This window comes from Ursus arctos, unplaced genomic scaffold, assembly GCF_023065955.2.
Source record: "Ursus arctos isolate Adak ecotype North America unplaced genomic scaffold, UrsArc2.0 scaffold_12, whole genome shotgun sequence".
NCBI classification, from domain to species: domain Eukaryota; kingdom Metazoa; phylum Chordata; class Mammalia; order Carnivora; family Ursidae; genus Ursus; species Ursus arctos.
The window spans coordinates 64,882,379-64,900,808 of NW_026622786.1; the positions used below are offsets into that span (position 1 = coordinate 64,882,379).

At 33.8% G+C, this 18,430-nt stretch overlaps 1 protein-coding gene across 1 annotated transcript in view; it reads right to left on the reverse strand.

Moving 5' to 3' along the window:
• Nucleotides 1-2,344: 2,344 nt before the first annotated feature.
• The window catches only part of CUNH1orf185 (chromosome unknown C1orf185 homolog), a 33,035-nt gene continuing 16,949 nt past the window's right edge, over nucleotides 2,345-18,430 (reverse strand). Inside the window, exons 3-5 of the mRNA XM_044383884.2 lie at nucleotides 11,732-11,870; nucleotides 4,214-4,247; nucleotides 2,345-2,739 (exon numbers count right to left, since the gene is read on the reverse strand). Coding sequence (XP_044239819.1) covers nucleotides 2,345-2,739; nucleotides 4,214-4,247; nucleotides 11,732-11,870 — 568 coding nt within the window. The remainder of the gene's footprint in view (nucleotides 2,740-4,213; nucleotides 4,248-11,731; nucleotides 11,871-18,430) is intronic.

An 18,430-nucleotide genomic window follows, 5' to 3' on the forward strand; every position in this document is an offset into this window, starting at 1 on the left:
AATACAATTGGAAAATTAGTGACAAGGAGTCTAGGAATGATATATGTAGGTAAGTTTCCCTGAATGGACACAATATGAATATAAATGAGTCTCAAGTAAATGCTCCCCAAAGAGCAATATTAGAAGAAATGTTAATTAAGAGGACAAGATGATCCATTCTGTGGATGTCAGCCTCTTTCAAAAGCTACCCTTGCTACTGCTATGAATAATAAACTGTCCTCTTTCACTGACCTAAGAGACACAAAATTATTGAAGCCTAACTTGTCAGAGGGCATGAATGGTGATATCTCAAATCATTCACAGTTCTTGAAAATAAGATTATTTTAGACTGGTGTACTTCATATGTACTGCTCATTTGTCTTTTCAGAGAGAACAATTACATAGCTATGATATTGAATAACATTTTAATAAACAACTAAATATGTTAGGTTTTGAGAAATCAATTCAATCTATTCTATCATAATATAACAATTACTTTATATGCATAGATCTCTTTATTTCTCATTTGTAATGACAAGAATTTGGTTAGGATGCTTTGGTCACAGTAACACAAACAAAACTCTTTCTACTTTATGCAAAAAGGATAATTTATTTTAAAATTACAAGGGTACCTTACCAAATCCCAGAACAACAGTTAAAAACAGGATACTAATAAATATCAAATCTTGCAAACTTAAGCAAACAGGGAAATTTTTTATTAGGATACAAGGGTGCCATACCAAGCAAAGGACAGGCTTCATGAAGGGCTGGAACAAGGGAATGGAGGACTATTAGAAAGCAGGAATCACATTCTCCTGATCTCTCATCTCTGCTTTTTACTTTGGAAGTGCTTCACTGCTCTCTCACTGCAGATTTACTATTTTTCCTTCTCAAACCACAAGGTGGGAAATGGCAGCCCATAGCTCCCCAGTTTGTTTCCTCTATTCCAAAGACTAATCAGATCAAAGCTAGACTCTCTTATCTCCAATACCAAATTCCTAGGAAAGTTTTAACATCTTACCAAAATTAGAGATGACTTTTCTGGGATAGGTAGTAAGATATAAGTTGGTGGGACACCAAGAGACAGAGAACAATTTATATATATGCTGTTCTTTACAGACCCTGAGTTCAAATAACTTATTTAGATGTAGGGGTGGATATTAGAGAGATGTTCTCACGACCAGTAACTAGTAGAAATGATGAGGTGGTTCAGAAGAGAGAGGTGTTCTAATCCTTTTTAATATTTCCAACGGGACAGAATCAATAGCCGTGGGTAATGCTGCTATCTTAATTGAGACAAGTTTCTTTTCATTTATTGTAATAGGTATGATTTATCTCTTGGGAAGATATGCACAAATGTTGGTATGAGTAACTTAAGCACAAAAGTTAATATTTAATCATTTTCCAACAAAGAAAAAAGAAAAGAAAAGAAAAGAAAAGAAAAGAAAAGAAAGAAAAGAAAGAAAGAAAGACAGACAGACACTGATTACATGGAGAGTATTTAGGAGAAAGGGAAAAAAAAGATTAATTACATGGTGGATTTCAGAAATCCCTCAAGACCAAACACAGAAATCTGACCAAGGGTCTCTCAGATTATCTTCAACAAGAGGTTTTGGAAAACTCATCAAACTAAGTAAATTTTCTTCATAACCCATTTGAAATTATTCCTAACAAAACGATAAAAATATGTTAAAAAAAAAAGGAAGAAAAAGAAGAAGGATCTCTCAGATTAGAGAGGAACTCTGTTCATCTAGCTTGAATCAGCTGCTTAGGCACATAGCTGCCCACATCTCCATCATAGCAGAGTAAGGATTGGGAAACCATTCTGAGAAGCAGACATAGGAAAGGGCAAAAAAAAATTATTTCTGGATTCTTCAGTGTTCCAGGCTCCCCTAGAAGAGCAAAATTATGTTGTTTACCAAAATCATGACAAAATAAAATTTGAATGATAGGAGATTTATGTATTTAAAATTCAGAAAAGCTAATGGAAGTATTCTGCCCAGCCCTACCCACATTGAAATAAGATTAAAAATGTCAAAAGTATAAGGAAATGCTGTGAATGCTTTATTCAAAAATCTATTTGTGCTGAAGATTTCTTAAAGTATTTCTCTTGTATGTTGAAATACATTCGTATTATTTTTATGTCCTTTGATGAGACACAAGGAGTTAAGCTTAATGGTCATGATGTCACTCTACTGCTTCCTGTAATTTTGTTTCTAGAAATAAGAATTGGCAAGGGAAGTAGGACCACTCTATGATAATAAAAAGTAATATTAGTATGGACATGTTAAGAGACTCAGAAGCTGGTAATTCAGTTTTAACTTTCCGTGATTTCAGTATATACAATGTTTCAAAAGAAAAAAAGTCATTCAATATTACGTCGAAGGTTTTGTATTTCAACCTCTGTGTTTCTTCGTGAAAATATTTCCTTAATGCTGTCATCTTTCTGATCATCATAAAGTGTCATATTCAGTACATTTTCAGTACAATCTTCTAATGAAATTGTTGATAGGTATGAAAATACTTTTTCCATTAGAGGTTCCCTGAGAAAAGGCATTGGAGAGCTCTTTTTTGCTAGAGTATCATCAGAAAACCAGTCATCAGCTGCTTCTATACTTTGGCTGTAATAAGAATCAGATGGTAGTGTCGATAAGCTTAAGGTAACACTGCTGGGATGTGTTGCTGAGCTAGTCTCTGAGGGGTCACAAATGACCTTTTTTGTTGCAAGGCAGAATTCATCTTTAGAGTGATCTTTAATTACTGTAAAAGAAAATTAGATTTACTATGAATATTACATATTCATTAGCCAAATCTTACTTAGAAGGACAATGCTTCTTTTTAAAATTCAGACTCTTTTTAGGGTTAAAATGGACAGAAGGGTACAATAGAGAAAATTCTGAGTTGCTATCATCACTTGTACAATGTTAAATATGTAATTGGCGATTAACAATTTCATAATAATCAAGAATAGGAAAGGCTATTCTAAATAAAATCAACCTGTTCTAATAGGAGAAGATTCTAAATAGGCTAGAAAGCTCAGTTCTGGAATGTTCCTTAATATCAGAAAACACAGATAGTTTCTTACATATTTATAGATAAGTATTGCCTTTTTTAAAAATAAATTTAACAAATACATGTCCCTGTAAGCAGTAAGATTACAAAATGTTTGGTCCACAACAGGAAGGGCCTATGGGTTGGCTTTACACCAATTAAAGTAACAACTAACATTCCTAGATTGCCTTACAATATGCAAAGCAGTTTGATGTATTTCCATATCTCATTTTTTCTCTCAATAATTTTTCAAGGAAGTTATTATTAGAACCACTTCACAAAGGAGAAGACTGAGATTTAGAGACTGATGACTCACCAAAATCAGATACACAACAGACTTCACCTAGACTTCTAGTACTCTAGGATTCATGCTTCTCCAATTATTACACTATTAATACTGCACAGTTGATATTTAAAAGGGTTAAGTTTTAGAAAATATCACACTATATAGTATCCTAAGTATCTTTTATAATATTTTACATACTGCCTTTTTTTTATATATTGACTTTTGATATTAATGTATAACATTAATTTTTAAAGCTGTTTTAAATACCTTATTCCATTTTATATATCCAACATTTCTTATATTATGTAGGAGGGTAATGTTTTGAGGTACTAAGACATAATACGCAATACCTAAAGGACTATAAAATACTCATGTCTTTTGACCCTCCAGGATTACTATATGTCATTGACTATGATTTTTTTTTTTTTTAGAGATGGTGAGAGAGAGAGAATCTTGGAACAGGCTACATGCCCAGCGTGGAACCCTAACACAGGCTCGATCTCACAACCCTGAGATCATGACCTGAGCTGAAATCAAGAATTGGACGCTTAACCCACTGAACCACCAAGGTGCCCCTGACTATGATACTTTTGGGTATAAATAAGGAAAATTTAAATTTCACATTTTAATTTAAGATGCAACATTGCAAGTTTTGTTTTTTAAGAAATATATGCCCATAAGGATGTACTGTATGGTGACTAACATAACAATAAAAAATTATTAAAAAAAGAAGAAATATATGCCCACTCACATACTAATACATTAATGTTTCCCTTGAATTTCCATGGTATTAAAACAATATTTAGATAACTTTTAGGTAGGCTTCTTGGTTCTTTAAGATGTGAATTGCTATAAATTAATTATGATTTCTTCTAACAGATTGTTGAGAAAAATTACCTTTTATATGTGCTGTTTCTTTTTTTCTTTGCTCCTCCTACATAAAAAAAGTTATTTATATTTAAAAAACTGAATGGTTTCTATGTAATTTCTTTAATATATTTAACATATATTTATATAATAATAATATATTTTAATCTCATAATAAGTTTTTGATGGGATTTTTTTCCACGATATGAGTTTATTTCACCAAAATATACTGACAGAAAAAAAAGTGTTTAGGTATGATCTGGAAAGAATGTGAATTGGTTCAAGAAGGCAGTGTCAGGATAGGGAATGAAGGGGTGAAATAAAGTTCATTAGGATTATTGCTCTCCCTCCTCACTAACTCAGAGTCACTTGGTTAGAACTAGAGAGGTCTAAAAAAGTAATTAGAATTCCTAGACTTACTCATTTCTTAAACCAACTACAACAAAAAGTGAATTCTGGCTGAAGACTCTTATGAAAATGTGCTATTCTTTTGAGGCAAATAAAACAGTTGCTCAAACAATATATTCCAGATGTGTTCTGAGAAGTGTCGTGTAGTTTTCAAATTTCAGAACATCAGAATCACCTGGTGTGCTTATTAAAATGCTGATACTTGGGCATAATATCAGACCCTACTAGAACAGATTCTCTGGGAGGGGTTTGAGAGTGTCCATTGTAACACATTCTGCAAGTGGTTCTGATTCAGGTTTTCCTTAGACCTCTAGATAAATAGTGGGCTACTGCATAGGGTGTTTGAGATGGAGTGGGTGAAGATGAGGCTGGAGAGATAATAACATTGTCTTCTTAGGGGAACAGTGTTAGTACTCCATGCTGATCTGCATTGTCCTAGCCCCCAAAATTGTTTGCTTAGGATATACATATATATAGGGTATGTACGTGTGTGTGTGTGTGTGTGTGTGTATTATGTGTATATATAATACATATATTTCATATATGTCTTATATGTATATAGGATAATACATAAGCACTTTTTTCACAATCAACTTTACTTATATGTCACTTTTACCTTTTATTAATATAAATACCAGTAGAGGCTCCTGACTTACCTTGCCTGAACTTAGGACTGATGCAATTTGTGACTCCTATATAAATTACAATAGAACGCTGCCCCTCAGACTTTTATGTGCCTATGTTTTACCTGAGGAGTTTGTTCAAATGCAGATTATGACCCAGTAGACCTGGAGTGGGGTCTGAGATTGTGCATTTCTAACAGATGCGCCCAGGTAATGATGATACTGCTGGTCCGGGAATCACAGAATAAGGCCCTAGACTGATTAAAATTCCACCCAGATTTAAGGGATTAGCAAAATGAACATTCTTACATATTGCTGCCTATAAATAGGTAGAATTTTTCTGGAGGTCCATATAACAAATCTACTTCTAGACATATATTATGCCAAGTTAATAATTTTGGATTTATGTAAATATTCAGAATTTATGTAAATTATAACCCTATTAAGCATTTTTAAAATCTGCAATGTAAAATTCTAAAAGAAATATTTAAATGTATTATGATACATAGATAGTAATACAATCAATATTCTTCCAACTATTAAAAATGATGCTATAGTTTCAGAAGTAAGGGCTCAAAAAAATGACAGGAACATATAAAAAAGATAGGGAAACAACCTTGAAGAGGTTCCCACTGGTTAAATTTGGGAAAATTTGAGCATCAAAATAAGTGTAGTAACAGATTAGCTGAATGACACAGAAACTCATGAGTCTGCACAGAAAATAAAGACAGAGAGCTTTTTTCTTACAGTAGAAAGCCAAATGGAAGATGGAAGCAATAGAATTAGAAAAACATTATTTTGTTACAGTTTTGAAAAGATTGGTTCAGACAAGAATAATTTGTGTAGCTGGTAAGTAGAGTTTGATGAAGAAAGATATTTTCATGGTTACATGGTTCAAAGTGTCATCACACAGATTATTTAACTGCTAGGGTAAAAATAGGAATAATACAATGGGTGAAGAACAAACATCATCCTGATTGTGTGATCAATTAAAATCATCAGTGAAAAGCAGATGAACATTGTATGTCTTCAGATGTGATAAAATGAATCTGATCACAAGGAAAGTCAAAATAAGTCTATGATCTATAAAGTAACTGGACTGTACTCTTCAAAAATGTCAATATCATTGAGGACAACAAAAGGACATTTAAAATATTTTGAACTGAATAATGATGAAAACAAAACATAAAAATTGTGGGATGCAGCAAAAACAGTGCTTAGAGGAAAATTTAAATATTAGATGTTTATATTATGAAAGAAGAAAAGTCTAAGAATAATAAAATTGAATATTCCTAGCAAGACTGATTTAGGAAAAGAGAGATATAATCAGGAATGAAATGATTGCCATTACTAAAGATTCTACAGATATTATTAGAAGGATAATAAGTGGATACTATTAAAAACTTTATGCCAATAAACTTAACAACTTAGATTAAATGGACATATTCATTGAAAAACATAAATTTCTGAAGCATACAAAATAAAACATTTAAATAGCCCCATATCTACTAAAGGTCCTATATTTATAGTCAAAAACTTTCTCTGGAAGAAAAGTCTAGACCTAAATGACCTCATTGTTGAATTCTAGGAAACCCTTTGAGAAAGCAGTATTGCCAATTATACAGAAAAATTTTTCAATAAGTATAGGAGCAGGAGACATTTCATAATCGTTTTGTGACCAGAATAACTATGATTTTAGAATCTAACAGAGAGGGACATCTGGGTGGCTCAGTCCATTAGGTGTCTGCCTTTGGCTTAGGTCATGGTCCCAGGGTCCTGGGACTGAGCCCAGCATCAGGCTCCCTGCTCAGCGGGGAGTCTGCTTCTCCCTCTGTCCCTACCCCTGCTCCTGTTCTCTCTCTCTCAAATAAATAAATAAAATCTTTAAAAAAATCTAATAAAGATATTACAAGATAAGAAAATTATAGAATAATGTCCCTCATGAACACAGATGCAAAAGTGATTTAAAATATATCAGTAAATCAAATCCAGTGGGGTTTATTCCAGGAATACAAGGTTGGTTTAACATTTGAATTTCAATGTGATTCACATTAACAAAAGAGAAAATCCATGTGAACAATGTCAAAAGATGCAGAAAAACCATTTGGCAAAACTCAGCAAACTTCATGACTGAAAAAACAGAAACAACAAACTCTCATTAGACTAAGAATAGAAGGAAATTTCCTTGACCTGACAATAGGCATCTACAAAAATTCCATAGTTAACCTTCTAGTTACTGGTGAAGAGTTGAATGTATTCTCTCTGAGAACAGGGATATAAAAAGGATAACTGTTCTCGACACTTCTATTCATCCTTATACGTGAGGTCTTACCCAGTACAAAAAGATGAGAAAATAAAATAAAAGCATAGAGATTAGAAAATAAGTAAAACTGATGTTTTTCACAGATGATATGATTGCGTTGAAGAAAACCCTATGGAGTCCACAAAAAAACTACTAAAAGTAATAAGTAAATTTATTTTTGAAGGTCAGAGAACACAGGTCAATATACATATCAATTGTAGTAAAGATGGCAATTTGCTCCAAACTAATCTACAAACTAAATGTAATTCCCATCACCATCTCAAAAGTATTTTTTGTAGCTAAGATTAATTTATCTTAAAATGTAAATAAACAGGCAAAAAAAACAAGAAAAGCTAAAAAAAAAAAGTTGAAAAAGAGAATGAAATTGGAGGAACCAAACTGCTCAATTTTATGGCCTACTATGTAGCTAGAGTGTGGTATTGGTAGAAATAGACACACAGGTTAACACTACAGACAGAGAATCCAGAAATAGACCCATAAACATTTGCCCAACAGATTTTGACAAAAGTTGCAAAAGCAATTCAATGTAAAAAGGATAGCCTTTTCAATAAATAGTGCTGGAACAATTAGACATCAGGAGCCCCCAAAATGAATTTTGACCTAAAGCTCACACCTTATTAAAATACTAACTAAAAGTGGATCAAAGATAGAAATATAAAATTAATACCAAAAACAATCTTGGAAAAAAAAAAGTTGGAGAACTTCCTGAAATTAAAACTTATTTCAAAGCTATAATAATTAAGAAGATGTGGTACCGATATAAGGATAGATATATAGAACAATGGAATAGTACTGACATTCCAGAAAAAAATGTTCACATTTATAGTCAGCTGATTTTTGACAAGTGTTCCAAGACAATCATTGGGGAAAAAAATAGTCTTGTCAACAAATGGTGTTGGGACAACCAGATATGTACATTAAAATGAATGAAGTTGGGCCCATACCTCACACCATATGAAAAACTAACTTAAAATAGATCAAACACTTAAAAATAAGAGCTAAAACTATTAAAACTCTTAGAAGAAAACATAGGCATAAATATTTACACCTTAGATTAGAGAAAGCTTTTAGATACGACACTGAAGCTTTTAATCTTGATGAAGTCCCAACAGTTCATTTTTGCTTTGGTTTCCCTTGCCTCCAAAAACATGTCTAGTAAGAAGTTGCTATGGCCAATGTCAAAGAGGTTGCTGCCTGTGATCTCCTCTAGGATTTTGATGGTTTCCTGTCTCCCATTCAGGTCTTTCAACCATTTTGAATTTATTTTTGTGTATGGTGTAAGAAAGCGGTCCAGTTTCATCCTTCTGCATGTTGCTGTCCAGTTTTCCCAACACCATTTGTTGAAGAGACTGTCTTTTTTCCATTGGATATTCTTTCCTGCTTTGTCAAAAATTAGTGGACCATATAATTGTGGATCCATTTCTGAATTTTCTCTTCTGTTCCACCGATCTATGTGTCTGTTTTTGTGCCAGTACCGTATTGTTTTGATTACTACAGTTTTGTAGAATATTTTGGTATCTTGTGATACCTCCATTTTTGTTGTTCGTTATCAAGATTGCTTCTGCTATTCAAGGTCTTTTAATTTTAGGATTATTTGCAAAACATAAAATTTGATCTGTTCATACATTGGAATACTGTAAAAAAATCTCCCTGGATGAATCTCAGAAACATACTGTTGCACAAAAAGGTAAGAGTATATTAGACATGGAGTCTAAAAACATGTCAAATTTAATAATACATTATTCAAGGATCTACAGTATCTGTGGTAAAACCATAAAGAAAAGCAAAGAATTGGTTAACTGCAATTATAGGATAATGGGTCCTTCAGTGAAGGGTGGGGGTACAGACTGTAAGAGGTAAATGAAGACTCAGGACACGCCAAAAGTACTGGAAATATTCTATTTCTTATTCTGGGTGATGGGTATAAATAATTACACTTATTAGTCTTTAAATTGTTTGTGAGTACTCTTTTGTTTATATGCTGTATTTCACAAAAAAATGCTTTTTTAGAAATGAAGCTTTAGTTCTATATATTAAGCCATTTCTTTTGTTCTAATTTTCATCCTCCTGCCTGTCTCTAGGAGGTGAGGAAAAGGCCAATAGACAGGCAGAAACTGAGATGAGAAAAAGAGGTACAATATGAAAAAGAAATCTTTTGTACTGAAATTTACTGTGGTTGAAGTTGGCACTACCTTATTCTTTTCATACCATATTTTCATACTATGTTATATACTATCATTTTTTCTGAATTAGGTTCCTATCACTATCAAGAATTCTGAATAATATTTTATATTTACTTGTATATTATTTACCTCTCCATTAGACTATAAATCTCATGGGAACAGGGACTCTTGTCTTCCTTGTTCACTACCAAATTTCCAGTTGCCGAGAACACTGCCTGGCATATAAGCCTTTATTAGGTATTCGTTGAAGGAACAATAAACAGTTAAATAGTACTACTATATATGTACTTCTTCCATCATAGTACTCATTACATTTTTGTAATTGTCTGTCTGTATCTATCATGAGGCATGAAGACATCATTATACTACAGTACCTAGCAAAATGCCTAGCATGTGATGGGTACTCAGTAAATTCAATTAATACTAAATGCATACATAGAAACATTTTTCTCTGCAACGCAATCTCAATTTCAAACAACCTTTCATTTGAAAGAACTATTTATCTTTAGAATTGATTTGATCATTAAACCCACCTGCTTAAAACCCCCCAGTAATCATAATGGTAAACCTGTATGGTGCTCATTGCGTGGCCAGGCATGATTCTGCATGTTTTTACATACTAATTCATTTACTTCCCATAACAATTCTATGGAGATGAAATCATCCTCATTTTGCAGATGAGGAAACAGACACACAGAAGTTAAGTAATTTGCCTAAGATAACACAGCTGGTAGTGTTACAGCCAGGATTCTAACCTGCATAAACTGGCTTTACAGTCTATGCTCTTGACCATAATAGTTCCATGATGCCTCCAGTGGATGTGTAAAGCCTATGGAGTAAAATCCAAAATCCTTAGGCTGTAAATGAGGTTTCTCACAACCTCATCTCCAGGATCTTTCCCCACCACTTCCCTCTATGAACCCTAGGCCCCAAACACTGTAACATTTTAACTGAACATGTTACTTACTTTCATAGCTGCAAGACTTTGAACATAGAATGAATGTCCTTTGTTTTCTTTCCTCCTGGCAAACTTCTATTCCTTTCTCAAAATCCAGCTAAAAATTTCTTCTCTGTGAAGCCTTCCCCAATTTATGCTCCCTTGTCTGCATTTCTTCAATTCTGTGGCTCTTACCACATTATGCTATAATTTTTAGTTTATATGTTTTTCTTCTCTACTAAGTTTGGGCTCATCTAGGTCTGAACTCATATCTTATTTGTTTATGCAGCCTCAGTGCCAAAACTAGTGTTGTCATATTTAAGGCACTTGAAAAATATTTGTTCAACAACTAAACGCTGAGATCAACTTGAGTTCAATATTCAATATGTACAATGAAACTTTGATATCTTATCAATTTGTTGCTATTTATTAATGCTATAATAATGATACTATAAACCACTAATACTTGTTTTGTTTAGTTATATTATTGTTTTACATTTCTAGTGGTATCTCCCTTGCTTTACTTTGTCCATATAACACTGTTTTGACACCACATAACAGAAACTTAACTCTATGCCTGCCTTTCCCACTTGTACTACACTAGCATATTTTACCATCCTTAACAGGGTGTTCCCAGAGCTTAGAATATAATGAAGTCTTAATAAATGCTTGTTATGTTGTACTTAATTTCAATCAGTTGGCTTTGTTAGATTATTTGGTTATCTGAGTATCCTCTTATTTCCAAATCACTTTCCTCTGATAGGCCTGGCAATTTTGCTTTGTTTTTCTTATGCCATTTATCTTCATCCCTGTAATAATCCCAATATGAGGAGTATAGGTTCTTAGGCTAGAGATATAGAGAAGCAACTACAAAAGCAGACATTTTCTATTAGTTTTTCAGTTTCCTATAATATAAAAACTAACTAGTTTGGGTGATTTAAATTTAGCTCCATGTTACTATCTCTCAGATTTAAAAGTAACAATGGATACTCTCTTTCAAATTTAAAGACAACAATGTTAATGACATGGTATCAAATAAATTATCTGAAAATATTTCTATAAAATATTATACACTACCTGTGATTGGAATCCTCCAGTATGAAAATTTCGAGAAATAAAGACACACTGAGAATGAGATTTAATCTTTCCCTTTGATGATCTTTGCCTGCATCTCTCATCAGTTGCTTTAAATTTGGAATTTTGAAATATTTCTCTGAAAAATATTTTATAGAGAATATTATCAAACATGAGTTCCACTATAAACCACTTAAATTATTTCCAACAGTTATACATAAGGGTTTAAAATCAGAAATATTACTATATATTTATTTTTAAAACACCAATCAACATATGTGTTCCCTTCTCATATGTTACTGATTTCATTATACCTATTTTATTCATAGAATGTAAATTAAGCTACTTCTTATGCAGAGTTAATAATTTCAGTTTGAAATTAACCATGATTTTTTGCTATCCATCTTTCTGGTTGTGAGATAATCAATCTACTTTAATGTTAATTAGTCTTTTCATAAATTTGCCCTCAATGACAAAGGAATGAAATGAAACGAAACTCACTTATCAGTTTTATACTTAATATCTGGCAAAAGTAAGTAGAAGGAAACTGAATTGAAACTAATGACTTACAATGCAAGAGTACCTATGATCTTTATCCATGCAACACAAACAATTTTGAGAGGCTGTTAAAAAATAATGAAGCAGCAAGTAAAACTCCAGCTGGTCAAAAATAGTTAAGTGTAAGGAAATGTAGTTTAACAGTCATTCCAAACTTAACAATTTAAAAAATAATGCTGATGGACATTTCTTCTTACAGAAGTACTAGAAAATTTCTAAATTAATTCAAGAGACTGTATTGCATCACTTAACGAGTTATAGGCAATTAGGATTCATTCATTCATTGAATTCAGTTCACTTAACGAGTATTTATTGAGTACTTACTACGTGTCAGGCATTATGCTGGGTGTTGTATATATAGTGGCAAGGGAAAAAAAGCACAGCCACTACCCTCATAGAACTGTTATTGCTGTTGTGGAGGTTAAACACTATTAAGGAAGACAGACATTAATAAAATGCTGACAAGAAAATGAAAAATTACAACTTTGGAAAGTGTTATCAAGGAAAGGTACCTGGTATACTGTGGGAGTATGCAACAAAGGGAATTAATCTGGTTAGAGAAGTTAGGGAAGGCTTTTCTGAGGAAGGAATGATTGAATTGAGCATTTGAAGAAATAGTAAGTTACTGGGTAGAGTGTTATGGAGGAAGGGAGATGTAGAAGAATATTCCAGTCAGAAAGAATATCAAGTATAAAGACCTAGGGGCCAGATTAGGACAGTGTAGCAGCAGCAGTGAAAGCAAGAGGGAGGTGGGAGATGAAATGGGTAGACCATGTAGGGCCTTAAAAGTCATGCCATTTGTCTTTATCCTAAAAGCAATGGGAAGTCCTTTATAATATAGTGGGGATGGGATGGAATGGTCCAGTAACTTGATAAGTATTTGGAAAATGTCTGGCTGAAGTGTGGAGAAGAGATTTAATGAGGACAATAGTGAAGGTAGAGGGTCAGTTATAACTTGTACTGCAATAATCTATGTGAGCGATAATGATAACTTAAATAAGATGGTGGCAGTGGTAACTGAAAGAAAAAAGAATAGATTTGAGTGATTTATGAGGTAAAATAGAACTTGGTGATGGTTCAAATTTAGGGGAAGTGTGAAAGAGAGAGGAAGATATCAAGCACGTCTTCAATTTTCAGAGAGAAAAAAAAACCCAAAAACTTCCTTGACCTCACATTCTCCTCCAGCTACTTCCCCATTCGTCAACTCCCCTTCACCGAAAACAAAAGAAAACAATACAAAATAAAAACCCCACCTTCCTTAAAGAGAGGTCTATACTTGATTCAATTCTCTTACCTCCTGTGTTTTATTCAAACATGAAATTCTAACCCATCACTCCACCAAAACTGGTAGAGGTCATTAAAAACTTCCATGTTGCCAAATCCAAAAATTATTTCTCCATCCTCATCTTTCTCAAATTCTTAAGCACTTTCAACACCATCATCTCCTCCTTCTTGAAACATTTTCTAATTTTTTCTCTACTATTTTTTTTTTTAATTTTAAATTCCAGTATAGTTAACATACGGTATTATAAGTTTCAGGTGTAAATACAGTGATTCAACAGTTCCATACATCACCCAGTGCTCATCATGACAAATGCAATCCTTAATCCCCATCACCTATTTCTCCTATCCTTCCCTTCCAAAACCCTTTCAATAACCATCAGTTTGTTCTCTATAGTTAAGAGTCTGCTTCTTGGTTTCCCATTCTCTCTCTTCTGCTTCGCTGTTTTGTTCCTTACATTCCACACATGAGTGAAATCATATAGTATTTGTCTTTCTCTGACTGACTTATTTTGCTTAACATTATACTCTCTAGTTCCATCTACGTCACTGCAAATGGCCAGATTTTATTCTTTTTTATGGCTGAATAATATTCTATTGTCTATTATACCACATCTGCTTTATCCATTCATCAATTGATGGACACTAGGGCTGCTTCCATGGTTTGGCTATTGTAAATAATGCTGCAATAAACAGAGGGGTGCATGTATCTCTCTGAATGCATGTTTTTGGATTATTTTGGGGTAAATACCCAGTAGGGTGATTACTGGATCACAGGGTAGCTCTATTTATAATTTCTTGAGGAACCTCCATACTGTCTTCCAAAGTGGCTTGCACCCATTTGCATTCCCACCAATGGTGCAAGAGGGTTCTTTTTTCTCCACATTCTCTCCAACACTTGGTTCTTGTGCTTTTGATTTTAGCCATCCTGACAGGTGAGAGGTGATATCTTATTGTGGTTTTGATTCTCATTTCCCTGATAATCGGTGATATTGAGCATCTTTTCATGTGTCTGTTGAGCATCTTTTCATGTGTCTGTTGGCCATCTAGATGTCTTCTTTGAAGAAATGTCTGTTCATGTCTTCTGCCCACTTTTATTATTTTTTTAAAATTTTTAAAATTTTTTATTATGTCACCATACAGTACATCATTAGTTTTTGATGTAGTGTTCCATGATTCATTGTTTGTGTATAACACCCAGTGCTCCATGCAATACGTGCCCTCCTTAATACCCATCACCAGCCTAGCCCAATCCCTCACCCCCCTCGCCTCTGAAACCCTCAGTTTGTTTCCCGGAGTCCACAGTCTCTCATGGTTCATTCCCCCTTCTGTTTACCCCCCCTTCATTCTTCCCTTCCTTCTCCTACCGATCTCCCTGCTATTCCCTATGTTCCACAAATGAGTGAAACCATATGATAATTGTCTTTCTCTGCTTAACTTATTTCACTTAGCATAATCTCCTCCAGTCCCATTCATGTTGCTGCAAATGTTGGGTAATTGTTCTTTCTGATGGTGAGTAATATTCCATTGTATATATGGACCACATCTTCTTTATTCATTCGTCTGTTGAAGGGCATCTTGGCTCCTTCCAGAGTTTAGTTATTGTGGACAATGCTGCTATGAACATTGGGGTACATATGGCCCTTCTCTTCACTACATCTGTATCTTCGGGGTAAATACCCAATAGTGCAATTGCTGGGTCATAGGGTAGCTCTATTTTTAACTTTTTGAGGGACCTCCACACTGTTTTCCAAAGTGGCTGTACCAACCTGCATTCCCACCAACAGTGTAAGAGGGTTCCCCTTTCTCCAAATCCTCTCCAACATTTGTTGTTTCTTGCCTTGTCCATTTTTTACATTCTAACTGGCGTAAGGTGGTATCTCAATGTGGTTTTGATTTGAATTTTCCCAATGACTAATGATGTTGAACATTTTTTCATGTGTCTGTTAGCCATTTGTAAGTCTTCATTGGAAAAGTGTCTGTTCATATCTTCCGCCCATTTTTTTATTTGATTATTTGCTTCTCGTGTATTGAGTTTGAGAAGTTCTTTATAGATCTTTGATACCAGCCTTTTATCTGTAGTTTCATTTGCAAATATCTTCTCCCATTCTGTGGATTGCCTCTTTGTTTTGATGACTGTTTCCTTTGCTGTGCAGAAACTTTTATCTTGATGAAGTCCCAAAAGTTCAGTTTTTGTTTCTCTTGCCTTTGGAGATGTGTCGTGAAAGAAGTTGTTGTGGTCAATATCAAAGAGGTTATAGCCTATGTTCTCCTCTATGATTTTGAGGATTCCTGTACTCACATCGAGGCCTTTCATCCATTTGGAGTTTATCTTTGTGTATGGTGTGAGAGAGTGGTCAAGTTTCATTCTTCTGTATATAGCTGTCCAATTTTCCCAGCACCATTTATTGAAGGGACTGTTTTTTCCCACTGGATGTTTTTTCCTTCTTTGTCAAAGATTAGTTGACCATAAAATTGAGGGCCCATTTCTGGAGTCTCTAATCTGTTCCATTGGTCTATGTGTCTGTTTTTGTGCCAGTACCATGCTCTCTTGGTGATCACAGATTTGTAGTATAGCTTGAAATCAGGCAACGTGATGCCCCCAGCTTTGTTTTTCTTTTTCAGCATTTCCTTGGAGATTTGGGGTCTTTTCTGGTTCCACACAAATTTTAGGATTGTTTGTTCCAGCTCTTTGAAAAATGTCGGTATTTTGATCGGGATGGCGTCGAAAGTGTAGATTGCTCTGGGTAACATAGACATTTTAACTATGTTTATTCTTCCAATCCATGAGCATGGAATGTTTTTCCATCTTTTTGCGTCTTCTTCAATGTCTTTCATCAGTGTTCTGTAGTTTCTAGAGTATAGATCCTTTACCTCTCTGGTTAAGTTTATTCTGAGATATCTTATGGTTTTTGGTGCTATAGTAAATGGAATCGATTCCCTAATTTCTCTTTCTTCAGTCTCATTGTTCGTGTATAGAAATGCAACTGATTTCTGAGCATTGATTTTGTATCCTGCCACATTACTGAATTAATGTATGAGTTCTAGTAATTTGGGGGTGGAGCCTTTTGGGTTTTCCATATAAAGTATCATGTCATCTGCGAAGAGAAAGAGTTAGACTTCTTCTTTGCCAATTTGAATACCTTTTATTCTTTCTTGTTGTCTGATTGCTGTTGCTAGGACTTCTAGTACTATGTTGGACAATAATGGTGAGAGTGACTTCTGCCCATTTTTAAATTGGACTATTTGTTTTTTGGGTGTTGAGTTGTATAAGTTCTTTATATATTTTGGATACTAACCCCTTATTAGATGTCATTTGCAAATATCTTCTCTCATTCCGTAGGTTGCCATTTAATTTTGTTGATTATTTCCTTTGCTGCTCAGAAGCTTTTTATTTTGACATAGTCCCAATAGCTTATTCTTTCTTTTACTTCCCTTGCCTCAGGAGACATATCTAGAAAAATGTTGCTAAAGCCAATGTCAGAGAAATTACTGCCTGTGCTCTCTTCAAGTGGTTCAGTTTCATTCCTTTGCATGTGGCTGTCCAGTTTTCCCAACATCATTTGTTGAAGAGACTGTTTTTTCCCCACTGGATATTCTTTCCTGCTTTGTCGAAGATTAAATGACCACAAAATTGTGGATTTATTTCTGTATTTTCTATTCTGTTCCATTAATCTATGCATCTATTTTTGTGCCAGTACTATACTGTTTTGATTAGTATAGATTTGTAATATAATTTGAAGTCTGAAATTGTGATACCTCTAGCTTTTTCTTTTTCAAAATTGCTTTGGCTATTCAGGTCTTTTTCAAAATTGCTTTGGCTATTCAGGTATTTTGTGACTTTTTTGTCCTACCTCTGTGAAAAAATGTTGGTGTTTTGATAGGAATTGCATTAAATCTGTAAATTGCTTTGGGTAGTATGGACATTTTAACAATAATTGTTCTAAGCAATGAGCTTGGAATGTCTTTCCATTTGTCTCTTTCATTTCTTCCATCAGTGTTTTAAAGTTTTCAGAGTATGGGTCTTTCATCTCTTTGTTTATTCCTAGGTATCCTATTGTTTTTGGTGTGATTATAAATGAAATTATTTTCTTAATTTCTCTTTCTGCTGCTTCATTATTAGTATATAAAAATCCAACATATTTCTGCATATTGATTTTTGTATCCTGTGACTTTACTACATTCATTTATCAGTTCTAGCAGTTTCTTGGTGGAGTCTTTAGGGTTTTCTATATATAGTCATCATCATTTGCAAATAATGAGTTTTACTTCTTCCTTACCAATTTAGATGTCTTTTGTTTCTTTTTGTTGTCTGATTGCTTTGGCTAGGACTTCTGGTACTATGTTGAATAAAAGTGGTAAGAGTGGACATCTTTGTCTTATTCCTGACCTTGCGGGGAAGCTCTTTTTCCCCATTGAGAATGATAAGAGCTGTGGGTTTTTCATGTACTGCCTTTATTATGTTGAGGTATGTTCCCTCTAAACCCACTTTTTTAAGGGTTTTTATCATGAATGGGTATTGTACTTTGTCGAAAGTTTTTTCTGTATCTATTGAGATGATCACAGTTTTTATCCTTTCTTTTATTGATGGGATGTATCACATTATTTTGTGACTATTGAACCACCCTTGCATCCTAGGAATAAATCCCACTTGGTCATGGTGAATGACTTTTTAAATGTATTGTTGGATTCTATTTGCTAGTATTTTGTTGAGATTTTTGCATCTATGTTCATCAGAGATATTGGCCTGTAGTTCTCCTTTTTTGTGGTGTATTTATCTAGTTTTGGTATCAGGATAATGCTGGCCTCATAGAATGAATTTGGAAGTTTTTCTTCTTCCATTTCTTTAGAATAGTTTGA